The sequence below is a fragment of the Crinia signifera genome, chromosome 1, assembly GCF_055691185.1.
Source record: "Crinia signifera chromosome 1, ASM5569118v1, whole genome shotgun sequence".
In the NCBI taxonomy this organism is placed as follows: domain Eukaryota; kingdom Metazoa; phylum Chordata; class Amphibia; order Anura; family Myobatrachidae; genus Crinia; species Crinia signifera.
Window position 1 is genome coordinate 374,436,495 of NC_139217.1, and position 17,541 is coordinate 374,454,035.

At 45.7% G+C, this 17,541-nt stretch overlaps 1 protein-coding gene across 2 annotated transcripts in view; it reads left to right on the plus strand.

Moving 5' to 3' along the window:
• Nucleotides 1-3,961: 3,961 nt before the first annotated feature.
• The window catches only part of ANAPC5 (anaphase promoting complex subunit 5), a 48,946-nt gene continuing 35,366 nt past the window's right edge, over nucleotides 3,962-17,541 (plus strand). Inside the window, exons 1-3 of one of the 2 annotated variants that reach the window (XM_083151367.1) lie at nucleotides 3,962-4,320; nucleotides 8,638-8,717; nucleotides 8,826-8,935. In XM_083151367.1, coding sequence (XP_083007493.1) covers nucleotides 4,120-4,320; nucleotides 8,638-8,717; nucleotides 8,826-8,935 — 391 coding nt within the window. In that variant the 5' untranslated portion in view covers nucleotides 3,962-4,119. Of the gene's footprint in view, nucleotides 4,335-8,637; nucleotides 8,718-8,825; nucleotides 8,936-17,541 lie in introns of both variants that reach the window. The other variant, XM_083151368.1, reaches the window with a different exon arrangement.

Consider the following 17,541-nt stretch of genomic DNA (forward strand, 5'->3'; position numbering starts at 1 on the left):
TACATACAGTAACACACATTGAGGATAAAGTTCTGCATAAGTGCAAATGGGCAAAATGTGCATAATACAATGGGTCACACTAACATATTAATGTAATAGGCTTACTATTAAATGAATAGTCTGATTGAACTCTGGGTTCCAACTGACCTTTTGTAGTCTTCAGCATATAAAAAATGGAATACATAATATATGTATGTATGTATGTATGTATGTAGAAGTTGGATAACTTAACTTTTGAAAGGTATCAGCAAACAGAGTACCTGACCGGTTTTATCTTACTGACTTCTTCAAAAGATATATATTTCCATTTTTTACAAAGGAGTGATGTTTTACATACTATTGCAATAGATATAGCCTTCAATGTATTTAATAAGTCATATACAAATGTATATTTTCCTTGTTCATGAGACATAAATAGAATGCCAGAATAAGGTTTTTCAGTGAATAGTACAATACTAAAATTAAGATGGGCAAATCCTATAAAGGAGACATTAACTACACAAAAAATGGCAGCTGTTTACTATTAAACTGAATTGGAGACAGTGATACTGAAAGATATGGCAGTTATATACACATAGTGGAAATTCAAGGGTCAATTGAACTATAAACCACCTTTTGGAGAATATACCAAATCCATACCCAGATTAATGACTTATAGGATGTAAAATAAACCATTATATGGAAATAGGGAATTTTTCCCAGATCAGTACCTTTCTTATAAACGTGGCATGTGACTTATGAAGTTGGCGTAAAGATACCTTTATGGACATACAGGGACCAGTTCTCAATTCAGTAAAATTACACATGGGAATCTCTCCAAACAAATATCTAACTCCTATAGTCTGACACCACTCCATGGGCATTTACCACATACAAAACTGACCCATAATAGTCAGTGGTGCTCCCTGGTAGCAGCTAAGCAGCACCGAGAATATATATGTAAAGACTTATGCTGTGTACACACGGGTCTATATGATTGCTGGGGATATATTGCTAGCAATATATCCCCAGCAATCATATTGCTAGTGTCTCCTTTTCATCAGCGATGAAAAGGAGACACTGCTACGGGGCAGAGGCGGAGCGCAGCAGCAAGTGACGGGAGGAGGGAGCAGCGTCGCAGGGCATGGGAGAACAGCGCTGATTTCTCCGGCGCTGACCTCCTGCCCGGCGATCGCTGGGGGAAGCCGCTGGTCGCAGGAGCATGCTCCTGCGACCAGCGACCATGAAGGGCTGGCCGCAGGAGCGCGCTACCAGCCATCTATCGCCGGCTGCACATGAAATCACTGGCAATATGGTCGCTGAGCGACCATTTTGCCAGCGATTTCATACATAATTGCACCCGTGTGTACGCACCATTAGTGTTCAGCCAAATGGGGTTATCATTAATGATCCGCGGGAGCACTAATCGTTAAAGATATAGTGGTTACACACAGAACGATATACACAATGATATCGTTAACAATATCAATATTTTCCATATCGTTCATGCAGATCGGATAGTGTGTACCCAGCCCCTGCATTGCTGTAAATCCTAGTTACTTCTGTGGTTTAACCTATATGTGAACTCGGATTATGTACATTTCATAGATCTTCACTAGCATGCCAAATGTAATTAAGTAATATTATAGAAATTAAAGAACTTTCATGAATAAAGTCATAAAACATATAGTTACTTCTCTTCACAGAGATTTACATATATGGAATTAGTGCTCTGACGGTTTATTAAGAAGATTAATAGGACTAATAATATTATTATAATAGATAATTATTTCTGTTGCCCAAGTGAATATTGACCAGACGATGTCTTGAATTAATAACTATTATTCCTGCATACCTCCCAACTTTTTAATCTTCAGAAGAGGGATGCTCACGAGGCGGATCCATGCAAGCATCCAAAAAGGGGGCATGGCTTATGTAAATTAGGGCACAGTATATGCAAATAAGAGCACCATTGGGCCACACCACCATTTTCTACCCTCTGCGTCGCTGAATAGATGCGCACAGCTTCTATTCCTTCAGGCTGGGGGGACTTCCAACTGCCCCCCCGCGCGTGGGACACTGCCGGACCTTCCCAAAAAACTGGTGCAGTCCCGCGAACAGAGCATTGTGTACCGAATGCAACGAGTCATGTTGGAGTGTATGCGTACACACTAGACCACAGGTCTTCAACCTGTGGCCCGCCAGATGTTGTGGAACTACATATCCCAGTATGCCCTGAGGGTTTTTGGCATGCTCTTATAAAAAAAAATGTGGCAATGCATGTTGGAACATGTAGTTTCACAACATCTGGAGGGCCACAGGTTGAAGACCCATGCACTAGACAATATGCATGTTAGTATCATTATTGTGCATATCAGCAAAACATGGTGCAGTGTTAGCCAACTCCAGTCCTCAAGAGCTACCAACAGTTCATGTTTTCCAGCTCACATCACAGGTACACAGGTGCACCCATTACTGACTGACACATTTTAAAAGATCCACAGGTGGAGCTAAATATGTCACTTGTGATTCTGTGAAACATGAAAAACTGTTGGTAGCTCTCGAGGACTGGAGTTTCTACTCTTGGTCGAATGTGTACCTAGATTTACTGAAATGGTATATGGCTCATAGTAGTTTATGACACATGTAGGGACAGGAATATTGAAAATAAATAATTGGAATATTATTTTCCCATACCACTGGCATATTCCTGACTCTGTTCCTATCTAGCCAGGCCAGCTCAAATGCTGAGGAAACGTGCAAGGGAAGACATTTTAAATTAATCATCTTGTTTAATAATGTTCACTCATACAGATTACTTATAGGGAATGTTGTCTATAGTGGAGCATTGTATTTCTATGGGAGTGAAAAAGGCAATTCTTGAATTATAAGTTTAGATAATTTAATTGGAAAGGAAAAAACAAACAGAACAAAATTTTTACCGTAAATTTATATTACAATATAGAATAATAGGCTCACATGCAGAACATGGACCCCTGTACTACTAGTTTCACTATCTAAGTGGCCATCTTAAGGGAACAGTAACATGCGGCAAGCAAAGCAGAACAAGCCACCGTGCCCGAAGTGTGGCAAGTAAAGCGTATACTTTTAAATGTTCTGAACAAGTTTATTGCTGTTCTGAAGCAATTTAGTTATTTTAATCCTGGGGTGCTTTTCCCTGATCTTGAACAAGAATAGCATACCTCCTAGTGTCGTAACTATAAATTTAGCTCCCCCCTGCCCAAACATTTTTTAGCGCCCCCCTCCCTCGCCTTCTTTAGTAAAACATGAAAATGGTGCAGACTGGTTACCTGGGCCACTGTGCGCCACCATTTGCAGCTCCCCAGGAGTGACATGCACCCATGCAGCGCAACAGGGAGGACAGCCCATCCGCTGACATACTGTAGCCTTCCGTCATCAAGGACCAACCGGAGAAACTATCGTCTGGAAGTGTGTGCGGGTAATGACGCTCGCCGCTCCCAGGCACAGAGGAGATGAGGACACTGGGGAGGGGGCAGGCTGTTACCTATGATACACAGCTACAGTACACAGCCACCACCGCCCACTACTAACGAGTGACAGCAAACTGTGTATTCGTACAGGTCAGCAGGTAGTTTTCAGTGCGTCCCATGAACGCTGGCTCCCCCAAGCCACAGCTGGGGCTGCCACGTTATAGTTACGCCACTGATACCTCCAAACATGAACCTCTCCAGGAGGGACACAATGCTCTGCTCCTGGATTTTCTTCTTGATGCGTGATTGCCTTCATCTGTGTTGAACAGGTTAATTGATAAGAACTGTGCTTTAACGCAGGTGATGGCAATCATGCATTAAAAGGGAATGCAGAAGTAGAGTAATGTGTCCGTCCTGGAGATGGTCATGTTGGGAGGTATGAGACTAGTAATGTAAAGCATTCCGAAATTCCTCCTTGATTAATGTTAGAGAATGTCGCATTTGCCAGTCCGAACGGGTGGAACGTTGATTCTCATGCATATGTTTCCAGGGGAATGTTTTGCAAGTCGTTCGCGTATGTGTTCACGCTGACGTTCTCATTGGTTCGCTGATCGCACGCTTCTGTGACCGGAAGCAGGGGAGGCAGGTGAAGGTGTGCTGCCGGTTTTATGTGTCCCCCTTGTCAGAAATGGCAAGTGTTCATGAGAGCTTGTATTTTAACCCTATGATGACCAATGGGGTGGTGCACGCTAACGTGTTCGGCATCAAGGACTGGGTCACCCCGTACAAGATCTCCGTGCTGGTGCTGCTGAGCGAGTTGACCAAGAACTTCGAGATAACGGTGGTGGAGAAGAGGCACCTGAACAAACAGATCCTGCCGCTGCTCCAGGTGACTGAGACACTGTATGCTATGTTTTTACTGTACTACTCACTGCTCCAGGTGACTGTGAGACTGCATGCTATGTATAGACTCACTGCACCAGTCGTCTGACCCACTGCAAAGTGTGTATGGGTTGAGCCTGTTGCTACATGTGACTGACACACACTGCATGGCATGCTATGTTTATACTGTACTACTCACTTCTCCAGGTGACTGAGAGACGGATTGCTATGGACATAGTTGCAGTTCCTGGGGCCATGCTGTCTGATTGTAGAGGCGCTCAGTGTTTGCATAGCTATTGTGCGAGCACTTCGTTATAAAGGGAAGTGCTTGCACGTTACCGGTAGCCCTCTGTCTGGCCAGCCTGTTACCGGGAGGCCATTTTGTGGGTCGCTGAGTATGATGTCACGCAGCCGCCATACCACCCCCCAAAAAAACCATTATGGACATGTCTGCGTTGTCTTTATCATGTCAACGCAACGGTCAGTCACCCCCCCGCCCCCCCTGTGCATCAGACAGTTGCTGCTCCCTTTTGCGTCATTAGGTGCCCGCACACAACAATATTTTTGCAGATTGGACAATTTCCGGTACGTTTTTATTGATAATCGTCCGATATCGGTGGGATTTGCGCTCCCGCGCATCTTTTGCTAAATCTTCTGATCTTACATGCTGCAAGAAAGATCAGCAGAGTTAACAAAAGATCCATAGGAACGCACATTGGATCTTAAGAGAAATCTTTGGTATAAGATGTGCGCTTGAATTAAATCTTTTGTCCAGGACGGACAAAAGATTTCAAGGCTAAATTATGCGCACGTCTTAACATCACAGATCTTTCTAGTGCGTGGGCACCTTAGACTGCAGTCGCAGTTTAAGTCTCAAGCATGTCAGGGATTTTCACAAATTTGTCAGATTTACTGAATTAGTCCCTAAGTAGCTTAGTAGGGTGGGATGCCTTTTATGAGAGTCTCTGTTCACTTGCGTTGCCTTGCAATTCCATCACTAAGTAAAGCTTCTGAAACTGTGACTGCATCTGAATTAGGTCTACTGTGTAAAGATTGCACTCGCTGCTCCAGATGACTGACACACTGCATGCTGGGTAGTTTTCATGCTAGGACCCAATTTTTTAAAGGGCAAAATGTGCATTGCTAAAACAGCCTGCCAGTGTTGTGCAGTTGAGAGCTTGTGGGAAGCAGAGCACCTCTGTAGGTATCCTAATAGTGACATGACTGGACCAAGCCCGCTCCCTTGCCCACATCTTAATAAGAATCACTACTGTGTATAGGTAGCACCCACTTTTACAGGGGACTTGCATACTGCATGCTTTGTAAAGGTTTCATGGCCAGAGAACCGCACCACTTTGGTGCAGCCTCATGTAAAATAAATAAAATTCAGTAGCTGTACATCTTAATGCCCATACACACTAAAAGATTATCTTTCCAATCTGGCTGTTTGGAATAAAAATATGGAAATTTTGGGGAGCAAATGACAATTGACCATTTGCTCCTAAACATGGAAAACAGACAAAAATAGTCATTCAGACAAATTGGTTAAATCAATTTACGCAGATGGCTGATTTTGGCCATTTTCCAGCGTTTGGGAGCAAACGGTTGATTGATTGTAATTTGTTCCCTGAAATTTCCAGATATTCATTCCAACCAGCCAGATTGGAAAGATAACCTTCTAGTGTGTATGGGCCTTTAGTAATAAATGTGTGCTGTCAATGTAAACAGAACATGAAGCTGCAACACTGTATACATGTAAATGTAAACTTATGGTCGGCATTAAGTTAGCTGTTGGACTTGCAGTACCACAAGTTTTTAGCACCCAGGTTAACTGTCTGGAGCTATTCAGTTATAGCACATGATAAGCCACAATGTTTACACACTGGACAACTTATTGGCGAGATCGCAAGCTGGTAGTTGGTGTGCACAAATCATATGTCTGTGAAGACATAATAAACAGCCATATTGCCCTGTCGAAGCTGTACAGTTGATGCCCAATATTTCTGCAGATATATTGGAGCATCTGGTAGTATGTATGGGTGGTACACTTGCTGTAGGGATTGATGTCACCGCTGGGCAGGCAAATTGAAATGCACTACCAGCTGGATGTCTGGACCAGTTTATTAAGCGGCTGCAAGGGGCTATTGTGGTACATGTTGATAGGTTGTGTATCCAGCTTTGGGCATAGATTTACCATGCACAGTAGGCGTGTGGTAAGACCCAAGGGTGCACTTGACTCTGATTTCTGTTTGTAGCTCAGGAGGGTGCAAACAAAAATTTGCACCAAAAGGAGCAGTGCTAATTGATAATAAATAAGCTATGCCAAGCTATTTAAAAATACAATTAAAATATATAAATAGCTGAAAATTCTGAATGCTCAGTAGAGGTGACTTAAAACATAACTTCTATTTATCAGAATGGTACTCATGATGTAGGAGTTGTAAATCTTTTAGGGCCAGATGTACTAAGCTTGAAAAGTGATAAAATTGCGAGTGATAAACAGCCAGCCAATCAGCTCCTACCTGCCATGTCACAGACTGTGTTTAAAAAATGTCAGGCAGGAGCTGATTGGCTGGCTGTTTATCACTCTCCATTTTATCACTTTTTGAAGCTTAGTACATCTGGGCCATAAAGAAAGAAAAAAACATTGAACAACCCATGTCTCTCCATCTGTAATGAAACTACACATCCCATAATACCTGCTACAGTTTTAGCATTCCCTAATAGAAAAACTATGACCGGGCATGCTGGACCTTGTAGTTTCAAAACAGCTGACGAGTCACAGGCTTGACCTAGGACTATGATAAAAACACAGGAACACAAGAATGGCAATGTTCAGTAAGGAAGCTCAATTGCAAGTTGCTCATTTCTCCTAAATGATCTGATCTGCTCTGTAGTAAAAATAGACTGTGCATGCATAGTTTATTTATACTTGCGGCGCTGCGCAGAGGTATTGCAAGACTGACCCTTAACACTGCATTTTTGGCTAAAAAAAATTAAGCCAAAATCGCACTGAAAATATGCCCCTTAAGCAAATTTAGCAGGTGTCATTATCACTTTTTAATGTTAATTAGTACTCTGGTATTATTTACTTCTTGAAGTTATATTTTTGTTTATATGTTTTATTATAATGTGACCCAAACAGTTTTATAGTCAGAGTATATACCGTATATCCTATTTCTTGTTTGCCTAATATTGTCCTTTTATGTTTTTATGGCATCCCACTTTTTACAGACACTTTTATTTCAATATTATAAGTTTTTACAAACATTTTTTTTTATTAAAGCATCACATCTAACAAATGCTTTGCAATAAAACAAAATAAAAATTTAAATTGAAATAAATTTTAAAACAATTATACACCCATAGCTACTTCTATTTACATAAAAGTTTTTAGTCTCAGTCCAAATAATGTATAGATCCAAGGTGCAACTCAATTTTAGGTAGAAATCATGTATATCAATCAAAATTTATTCAGGGTTTATATGTAAATTATTATTCACAGTAAAGATAGTAAGAGTCCTGAACCTGAAAGAATATTAACATTTTTATAGTCCTAAGAGTAGTGTTTTTTTTATTTATTTTTTATATGTGTAGATAGGTAGAACAGGCGGCACTCTTGTCTTTAGTAAATGAGGGATACAGGAAACTCCCAATGCAGTTCAATGTTTCGATTTATTTTAATCTTCTTCAGGAACATTGACTTGTTTATATATACATACACTAAAGCAATGGAGAATTAGGATTCTGGCAGCAAATTTTGTTCTACACATCTTTCTCTTTTCTTCCTTCTGTGGAACAATGTATAAATGTTTTCCCACATGTTGCCTTGCTTACCAGAATATCTGAATGCTCTTTACACCAATACCCTGTATTTTTGCATCACTAATTCTTCTTTTGAAGTTACAAATTATAATCAAATAATGCATCTTTGTCTTATTAATAAGTTACTACTTGTACTATGGTACTATATATTCTCCTATGCATATTGGCTAAAGTAAGGTAGGCAATTTTCTAATGGGGTCTACACACACAGAGCGATTTCAGGAATTTTCAGATTGCTTAGAAAATGCCCCTACATCACTCTGTGTGTAGGGGCCATAGTGATGAGCAGGCCCCGCACGGCGATTAATATCCAGCATGTTGGATTTTTCTAGATAGATCACCAGTGTTCTCACCAGAGCAGCGCTTTGTGCGGAGATATTTAGAATCGCTCAGAAAAATCTCCCCGTGTGTAGACGCCATTACTGCAGTGACTCTTGTTCATGTTTTAGTAGCTGTTATTCTATGTACATGGTTTGTAATATTATCCATCTCGTACTAGGGTCCGGATATGTCACTTTCAAAAGTGATCAAGATTGTTGAAGAATGCTGTCCAAATGTGGCAAGCTCACTGCAGATCAGGTACGTTGTTGCATATGAACCTGAAACTATGGTTCACTATTAAAATGTGTGCAGTTATAACCTTGTGGTTGCAATAAATAGGGTTTATGAGTAATGTTTGGTTTTCAGGATAAAGCTGATGGCTGAAGGAGAGTTAAAGGACATGGAGCAGTTTTTTGATGATCTTTCAGATTCATTCTCTGGGACTGAGCCTGATGTGCACAAAACAAGTGTTGTTGGTAAGTACCAAAGGGAATTGAGACTGGTCCTGGACGTTTTCTCCTAGAATAAATCCTATAGCCATAAACAAAATGCCAAAGAGAATATAGCATGCTATAGTTCTTGGAATTAAATAATGGGGTAGTTGTAGCTTTATAATACAGAATACTTTCTTGAAGTGGCGTAGCCAACTCCAGTCCTCAAGAGCTACCAAAAGTAATTGTTTTCCTGATCTCACAGAGGGGTGGATTTATCAATGTGTGGCAAATGGTCGTTATGGGCGCAGGTATTTTTCGCCACTTTTGCGCAGCGAAGCGTACCTGTTTCATGCCCTTATTTATGAATATGTGTGCGCACGTTATGGGAGTGCGTTATCACTGACCTGTGGTGATACGCCTCCTCCCATAACGAAGGGTGATCCTCCGTCCGGCGGTGTCTTCTGCGCATGCGCCGGATACCTTGGTCTCGCGTTGTGTATCCGGCACATGCGCAGTTTTCCGCTTGCTGATCTCCGGCGTCTGCAAATTCAAACTGCGCATGCGCCGGGTAATGTTCGCCGGGGATGTTGTGTACCCGGCGCATGCGCAGTTTGAATTTGCAGACGCCGGAGATCAGCAAGCGGCAGGAGAGACCTGCAGCGCCAGATATTTCTGGCGATAAGGACAGCGCCTCAGAGGCGCATAAAGAACGTTGATAAATCAGGTATGCAATAAGCGCCCTGTACTGAAAAAAGTACATGCGCTATCTCTCCGCCCCCGCACCGCCGCCGATATTTTACCTGTCAAGCAGGTTTGATAAATGAGGGGAAGCGCTATCCCCTGCTTTAGCGCAGGGGGATAGCGCAAAACCCCCTCTGCGCACAATCGTAAATCTACCCCAGAATCACAAGTGAAGTAATTAGCTTCACCTGTGGATCTTTTAAACTTTCAGCTAGTAATGAGTGCACCTGTGCAGCAACTAGGTTGTCTGGAAAACATGCACCGTTGGTAGCTCTCGAGGCGCGGAGTTGGCTACCACTGGTCTAGAACATTTAGTATGAACATTTCTCTGCTGGAACTATACAAATGTTCTCGATATTTAAAAGTGCTTTTACATAATAGATAAGGAGTTAATTCCTATTAGCAACCTTGCTATTCTGCCTGTTGAGAGATGTACAGATGCATCTAGCCTCAATACGCTATATAGACTAGATGCCTTGCGCAAATGAGTCACTAGGCCGCGCTAAGAGACTCTGCTGATCAATTTGTTGTGACACTTGTATATTGCGTATGACTGGGAGGCAGTGAGGAAGTCAAAATTCCCACCTGCGGCAAACACTGTCAGAGTCCACAGTGCATTTGCCTCGTCTATCCTAGCAGCCTGTGTCTTTCTTCCCGGCCATTCAACAGATCTCCTATGCAGTGCGTAGCTGGCAGCTGCCAGTTACAGTGCTGTCCCAACTATGATGATGGGGCAGTGTCAGCTGCAGATGTGGGAACATGTAACTAGCAATGCTGATAATGTCACTTGGAACACTTTTCTGCATTCATACATGGGGGAGAAGCAGTATCTCCGAGCATAACGTGGAGGTGGTGAGCTGAAATGTGCATCAGGTTGGCTGTTTGGGTGCCCAAACATCGCTTCCGGTTATACCTATAAGCTTTATGTGGCTAAATACTGATTAAATGGGAATTTAAGCACTAACTAAATGGAAAAACAATGTAATTGCAACTATGAGTGCCCATTAAATATTGTGACTTTAAAAACAACTGAATTCCATTGTCTAAGAACTACAATTCAATGCAGCACCTGCCAGCCCTGGCTGACAAACAAATACTAATCTGATATAAAATATAGTAGTCAAGGAGGGAATTAAATTCTTTCTCCCTGTGGTGCACCAGGTGGTGCTTAATGGAACAATTCGGTACTTATGTAATATCTGGGCTCCCTTTTTTCTTATGAGACCGCGTCCCCTCGCGGGGCTCGCCACGATTCGGGCGCGGTGGCTCGCTGCGCTCGCCACACTATATAAAATCAACTCCATGCGTAGTTGGATAGTAGGGGTATGAAAAAATGGGGTGCATTTAACATGGGAGCCCAGATAATACATAAGTACCAACAATTCAATTGTTTCTTCGTTCGGGTGCGATTAGCTGCAAGGAGACGCATTTCAGCTTGCAGCCCCCTGAGGTGGTGAGCTTTAATGTGCCAGAAGTGATCCATTTGGGTGCCCAAACATCACTTTTTGCATCACGCCCAGCACTTTGGTTGGGTTTAGCCTTTTTATGGGGCTATACCTGGCCTATCTAGGTGCCACAAATACACACACACACACACACACACACACACACACACACACACACACACACACACACACACACACACACACACACACACACACACACTTGCTCCTTGCTCAACTACAGTATTCATCTTGAAAGAGAAAGACACCCCTGAAAAGCCTCTTGGGTTCTTGGGAAAGGAATACAAGAAAAAACAAAATAGCAGCGCTGTACAGTTAAAATGATTGATAATTAATATAAAAGTGTAACAATTTTAATGGCACATAAGATACAATTAATCCGGATTTGAGAATAAAAGCTTCTATATAAGACAATTTAAAATCAAAATAACGTGGATATTTGGCACATCATATAACCTGCACTGGAACCGGGCTAGAGTCCTTTGTGGAGAGAGTCCTTGGGTGAGCCAATAGATGTTGGAAGGCCGCTGGAGGTTTGAAGATCCTTAAAGAATTAGGGCAAAAATCGCCCACAGTGGAGCAACCTCAACAATGTTTGCGGTATGTGGCTTGTCCCGATAGATGGTAAGTTCTCCCAGGTCTCGATATTAGGTCCAGTGAATTAAGCAGGTGGCAAGGTCCAAATAGGCAAAGTAGGAGGATGGCAATCCACACAGCACCTACGCGTTTCGCTGACCCCTGTCAGCTTTATCACCTTGATAAAGCCAATCACAGGCTGCCCATTCATTGTATAGGCTTTTTTCTCCTTCCTTCACAGGGGACACTGCAAAGTCTGCTTACGCTGGGGTAGTTTGAGTGATGGTTGGAGTCGGCACTTTAAATTTATTTGACGTGTGACAGGCTCCTCCCCTCTATCCCCCCTCCTAACTCCAGTCTTAAAAAAAGTGCCGGAGGAGTCGGTCCCCGGACACAGGTCTCCTTAGGAGATTGTTTTTTTTTTTTTTTTTGTATTTTTATTTTGACAACAGGCAGACAGTGTGCCGCTGTCTGCGCTGCTCCGTGGGAGTCCCCCTGGGGGTCCGGTCGACGCCGCATGCGGGGTTCCTCTGTGACCCGGACCACCGGGCTGCCACCGCGCCGGGGGGGTACCGTCGCAGCCGCACGCGGTTTGCCTCGGTGCCCGAGGTCACTGCCACGCGACCAGGGGGACCAGGCAGAAGATAGCGCTACGGCGCGGTGTGGCGCCGGTCAGCGTGACGCTCTGACCGGCAGAAGCTGCTTTTGATGACGCGCTGCTTGCGCGTGGACAGCCGTCCCGGATATAAAATACCGGAAGAGGCTGGAGCGCACAGTCGGCGTTCTCTACCCCACGAGGCAGGCTTCAGGGCTCCGGAACGCTGCCAGCTTCCAGGTCCACAGCGTTTGTCCCTCCGCTCAACGGTGCTGTAAGTGCTGCTGTTCTGTGGGAGGGAGTGTGTTGGTAACACAGTGCGGTGGGGTCTGGGCTCATTGTGGGATTGGTGGCTCCTCTCCCCTATCTGCCTTTAGGGTGTTGTTGGGGGGCTGTTGGTGGTCTTCCTATAATACTCTGTGTGTGTGTGTGTGTGTGTGTGTGTGGGCTGCGCAATGTCCTCCAAGGCTACTGCTTCTAAGGGCTCACACAAGCTGTTTGTCTGCAAACGCTGTGAAGCCAAGTTTACCCAGCATGTTAAGGGTGTACATTTATGTGAGTCCTGTTACAAGGCTCCTGTGCCTGGGCCGCAGCCGGAGGCGTCTGCTGCTACTGACATGAGTTCCATTATGTCAGCAATTGCAGCGGAACTAGCAGAGTCCCGTAGGGATAGGGAGGTATTCTATAACCACCTGTCTTCGGTGTCCTCTGCGGAGCCTTCCTGGGCCAGGGCGCTGGTTCATTCGGTGGACTCTTTGGTTAAAACTGTTCAGGCGCCGGCAAGTTCTTTGCCCCCCCCTGCCAGGGGCAGCGAAAAAGCGCACTATGCCTGTTTTGCTGCATGATTCAGAGGACGAGGAGGAGGTCTTTTTTGAGGCTGCTCCTGAGGAGGGGGATGTTTCGCACACCATAGACCCTGACATGCAGGTGGCGGAGGTTCGGGATCCTGATGAGCCTCAGTCATCTGACGATCTTCAGGGTATAGAGGCTTTGATTTCGGCGGTTAGGATTACTCTTGATATTGAAGAGGAGAATCCGCCGGCCCAAGTGTCTTTGTTCAGCAGAAGGAAGAAGGCGGCGGTTACTTTTCCTTTCTCTGAGGAACTGGAAGCACCATTGCTTAAGGCATGGAAGACGCCAGATAAGAAATTTCAAATGTCTAAACGGTTTAATGTTTACTACCCGTTTCCTCAGGAAAGTCGTGTGCAGTGGGAAACCCCGCCTCCAGCTGATACGTCGGTCTCCCGGTTATCCAAGAAGACTAAGTTACCGGTCCCTACAGCAGTGGCTTTGAAGGAGCCCTCTGACCGTAGGTTGGAGACAACTCTGAAGTCCATTTACACTAATGCTGGAGTCTTAATTCGGCCAGCACTGGTCAGTTCGTGGGTGAACAGGGCAGTGGAAGTATGGGCAGAGGAGTTGGTAAAGGGGCTTCAATCAGGTCGCCCTAGAGCGGAATTGATTCCTTTGGCAGAGCACATAAGGGAATCGGCGGTGTACCTGGGGGAAGCGGCTAGAGATTCGGCGGAGATGGCAGCCAGAATTTCTGCTTCTTCTATCTCAGCCAGACGTACTTTGTGGCTGAGGTCGTGGCAGGCCGAAGCCGAGATAAAAAAGGCGGTGGAGGCTTTACCTTTTTCAGGTGAGGTGTTGTTTGGGCAGGAGCTGGATAAGCTCATAGCCCAGGCCACGGGGGGGAAGTCCACTTTCTTGCCGTCAGCTCCGACTCCCCCTAAGAGGCCTTTTGCGGGGCCGTCCTTTCGGTCCTTTCGGGGCTCCTCTAGGTTTAGGGGAAAGCCCAGGGGAGCAGCTGCAGCGGCGGGCAGAGGAAGAGGCAGGACCATGTCTTCCTTTGCGTTGTCTTCCACAGCAACCTCTCGTCGTCCAGAAAACAAACCCGCAGACAAGCCCGTGGCATGACGGGTTTCCGGCCCACCTGGGGGATCCCAGAGTGGGAGGACGACTGCTTTCTTTTCGAGAACAGTGGCTTCAGACTTGCACGGACAATTGGGTTCGGTCTATTATGATCCGAGGGTATGCCTTGGAATTCGTCTCCCCTCCGCCCAGAAGATTCTTTACTTCCGGTCTACCGGTAGAGGCAGCAAAGCAGGATGGGATTCAGAAGGCTATTCAGACTTTACTTCTGTCCAGGGTCATTATTCCGGTGCCGCCAGGCCAACGCGGTCAGGGGTTCTATTCAAATCTTTTTGTCGTGCCAAAACCGGACGGATCGTTAAGACCGATTCTAAACTTGAAGGGGCTCAACAATTACATCCTGTATCAGAAGTTCAAGATGGAGTCTATCCGAACAGTCATTGCAAGTCTGGAGCCACTAGAATTTTTAGTTTCACTCGACGTAAAGGATGCATATCTGCATGTCCCAATTTGGGAGCAGGATCAGAAGTATCTCAGATTTGCGATGCAGCATCAGCATTATCAATTTCAAGCCCTACCTTTTGGCCTTGCATCGGCCCCGCGGGTCTTTACAAAGATAATGGCCTGTATGGTGGAGGCGCTCCGGTTACGAGGCATAACCGTGATTCCGTACCTGGACGATCTATTGATAAAGGCATCGTCCGCGGACCAGCTCAGGAGGGATGCACTGATGACATGCCAGTTTCTGGTTCAGCATGGCTGGATTTTGAACTACAAAAAATCTCAGTTGATCCCGTCTCAACGCTTGATTTTTCTGGGTCTAATCCTGGATACCGTTCAGAACAGGGTGTTCCTCCCTCTGGAAAAGATTCAGTCCCTTCAGGATTTAGTCAGGAGAGTTCTTCAGGACCATCAGCTGACGGCACATGTATGCATACGTCTTTTGGGAAAGATGGTAGCTTCTTTCGAAGCGATTGCTTTCGGACGTTTTCATTCTCGAACTTTCCAGTTAGACCTTCTTCGTCAATGGTCAGGGTCCCATTTGCATTTGCGCAAGCGGATAACACTGAATCCTCAAACAAGGCTATCTCTTCTTTGGTGGCTCAACACGACGCACCTGCTGGAAGGTCGCAGCTTCACTGTGCAGGATTGGACCATCCTCACAACCGACGCCAGCCTCAGGGGCTGGGGGGCGGTCGTTCTGAATCACCAATTTCAGGGCAGGTGGTCCGCACAGGAAGCAAGGATGTCGATCAACATCTTGGAGCTGCGGGCTATTCGTCTGGCTCTGGTACAGGCGACGCCGATCCTCAAAGGACGGGCTGTAAGGATTCAATCCGACAATGCTACGGCAGTAGCATATATTCGGAACCAAGGAGGGACAAAGAGCAGAAGGGCCATGCAGGAGGTGACTCCAATTCTGCAGTGGGCGGAGCGTCATGCGTTGGCTTTTTCGGCCATCTTCATCCCCGGGGTGGAGAATTGGGAGGCGGACTACCTCAGTCGCCAGGATCTCCACCCGGGAGAGTGGGCTCTGCACCCAGAGGTGTTCCTTCAGATCACACAGCGTTGGGGAGTACCTCAGGTCGATCTGATGGCCTCCAGGCTAAACCACAAGGTTCCACTTTATTGTGCACGCACAAGGGATCCAGCGGCGGCGGCAGTGGATGCCCTGTCAGCGCCGTGGAATTACGAACTGGTTTACCTGTTCCCGCCGTTTCCTCTCATTCCGAGGCTACTCAAACGGATCAAGAGGGAGGGGACAACGGTAATACTGGTGGCCCCGGATTGGCCCAGGCGTTCCTGGTACACGGATCTGCAACGTCTGTTGGCGGACGAGCCTTGGCGGCTTCCTCTTCGGGAAGATCTTCTGCTTCAAGGGCCGTTCACTTACCCCGATTTAGGGCGGCTACGTTTGACGGCGTGGCTGTTGAGACCACCCTACTAAAGAGAAGGGGGATTCCGGAGGAAGTAATCCCTACGATGCTCAGGGCACGGAAGGAGGTTACTTCGTTGCACTATTATAGGATTTGGAAGGCATACGTTCGGTGGTGCGAACAGAAGCGTTTGCCCACAACGGTGTTCTGTCTGGCGCGCCTGCTACGTTTCCTGCAAGCGGGTTTTTCGGCGGGTCTGCGGCTTGGATCGTTAAAGGTGCAGATTTCAGCATTATCTGTGTTTTTCCATAGAAGACTGGCTTTGTTGCCGGAAGTCCAGACATTCTTAAAAGGGGTACTCCGTATACAACCACCGGGAAGGACTCCGACGGAACCGTGGGATTTACCTTTAGTGCTGTCGTTTCTTCAGTCCGACACATTTGAGCCGCTGGAATCAATTGATCTTTGGTTGCTGACTTGGAAAACTATCTTGCTGCTGGCTTTGGCTTCTGCAAGAAGGGTGTCAGACCTTAGTGCTCTTTCGTGTCGGCCGCCTTTTCTCATATTTCATGAGGACAGGGCGGAGCTCAGGACGAGGTTAGATTTTCTTCCGAAGGTGGTGTCAGCCTATCATATGAACCAACCCATTGTGGTTCCCAGATTGACGGGAGAGTCCAGTTCTTTGGATGTAGTCAAGGCCTTGAGGGTTTACGTGGATAGAACAAGGGACATTCGGAAGTCTGATGCTCTATTTGTTTTGTATGATGCCAATAAAAGAGGCTGGCCAGCGTCAAAGCAGACGTTGGCTCGTTGGATATGTCTCACAATTAAGCAGGCCTATGTGTTTTCACAAACTAGGGCCCCTTTGACTATTTCAGCTCATTCTACAAGATCCGTTGGCCCTTCTTGGGCGGCGGCCAGGGGCGTTTCTATGACGCAGCTGTGTAGGGCGGCCACGTGGTCCAGCTCTCAGACGTTTATCCAGTTTTACAGATTTGATACTTTTGCAACCGCAGCATCCAGTTTTGGTCGGGCGGTTCTGCAATGTTCTCAGCGCTCTCCCACCCGTGGGGGTAGCTTTGGGACGTCCCCAGCGTAAGCAGACTTTGCAGTGTCCCCTGTGAAGGAAGGAGAAAACAAGAATTTGGTACTTACCGATAATTCCTTTTCTCCGAGTTCACAGGGGACACTGAGCGCCCACCCAGCGCAGAGACATTGGGTAAGTTGCAGTGTGGCTGGCGATGGCAGGAGTATGTGTCTGATTCTTCCTGGTCTCTATTTTCCTCTTTCTGGGGGTTTTCTGGTCTTTTCTCTCTCTCCTCTCCGGCACAGTTTTTTCAAGACTGGAGTTAGGAGGGGGGATAGAGGGGAGGAGCCTGTCACACGTCAAATAAATTTAAAGTGCCGACTCCAACCATCACTCAAACTACCCCAGCGTAAGCAGACTTTGCAGTGTCCCCTGTGAACTCGGAGAAAAGGAATTATCGGTAAGTACCAAATTCTTGTTTTTTCTAGCACTGA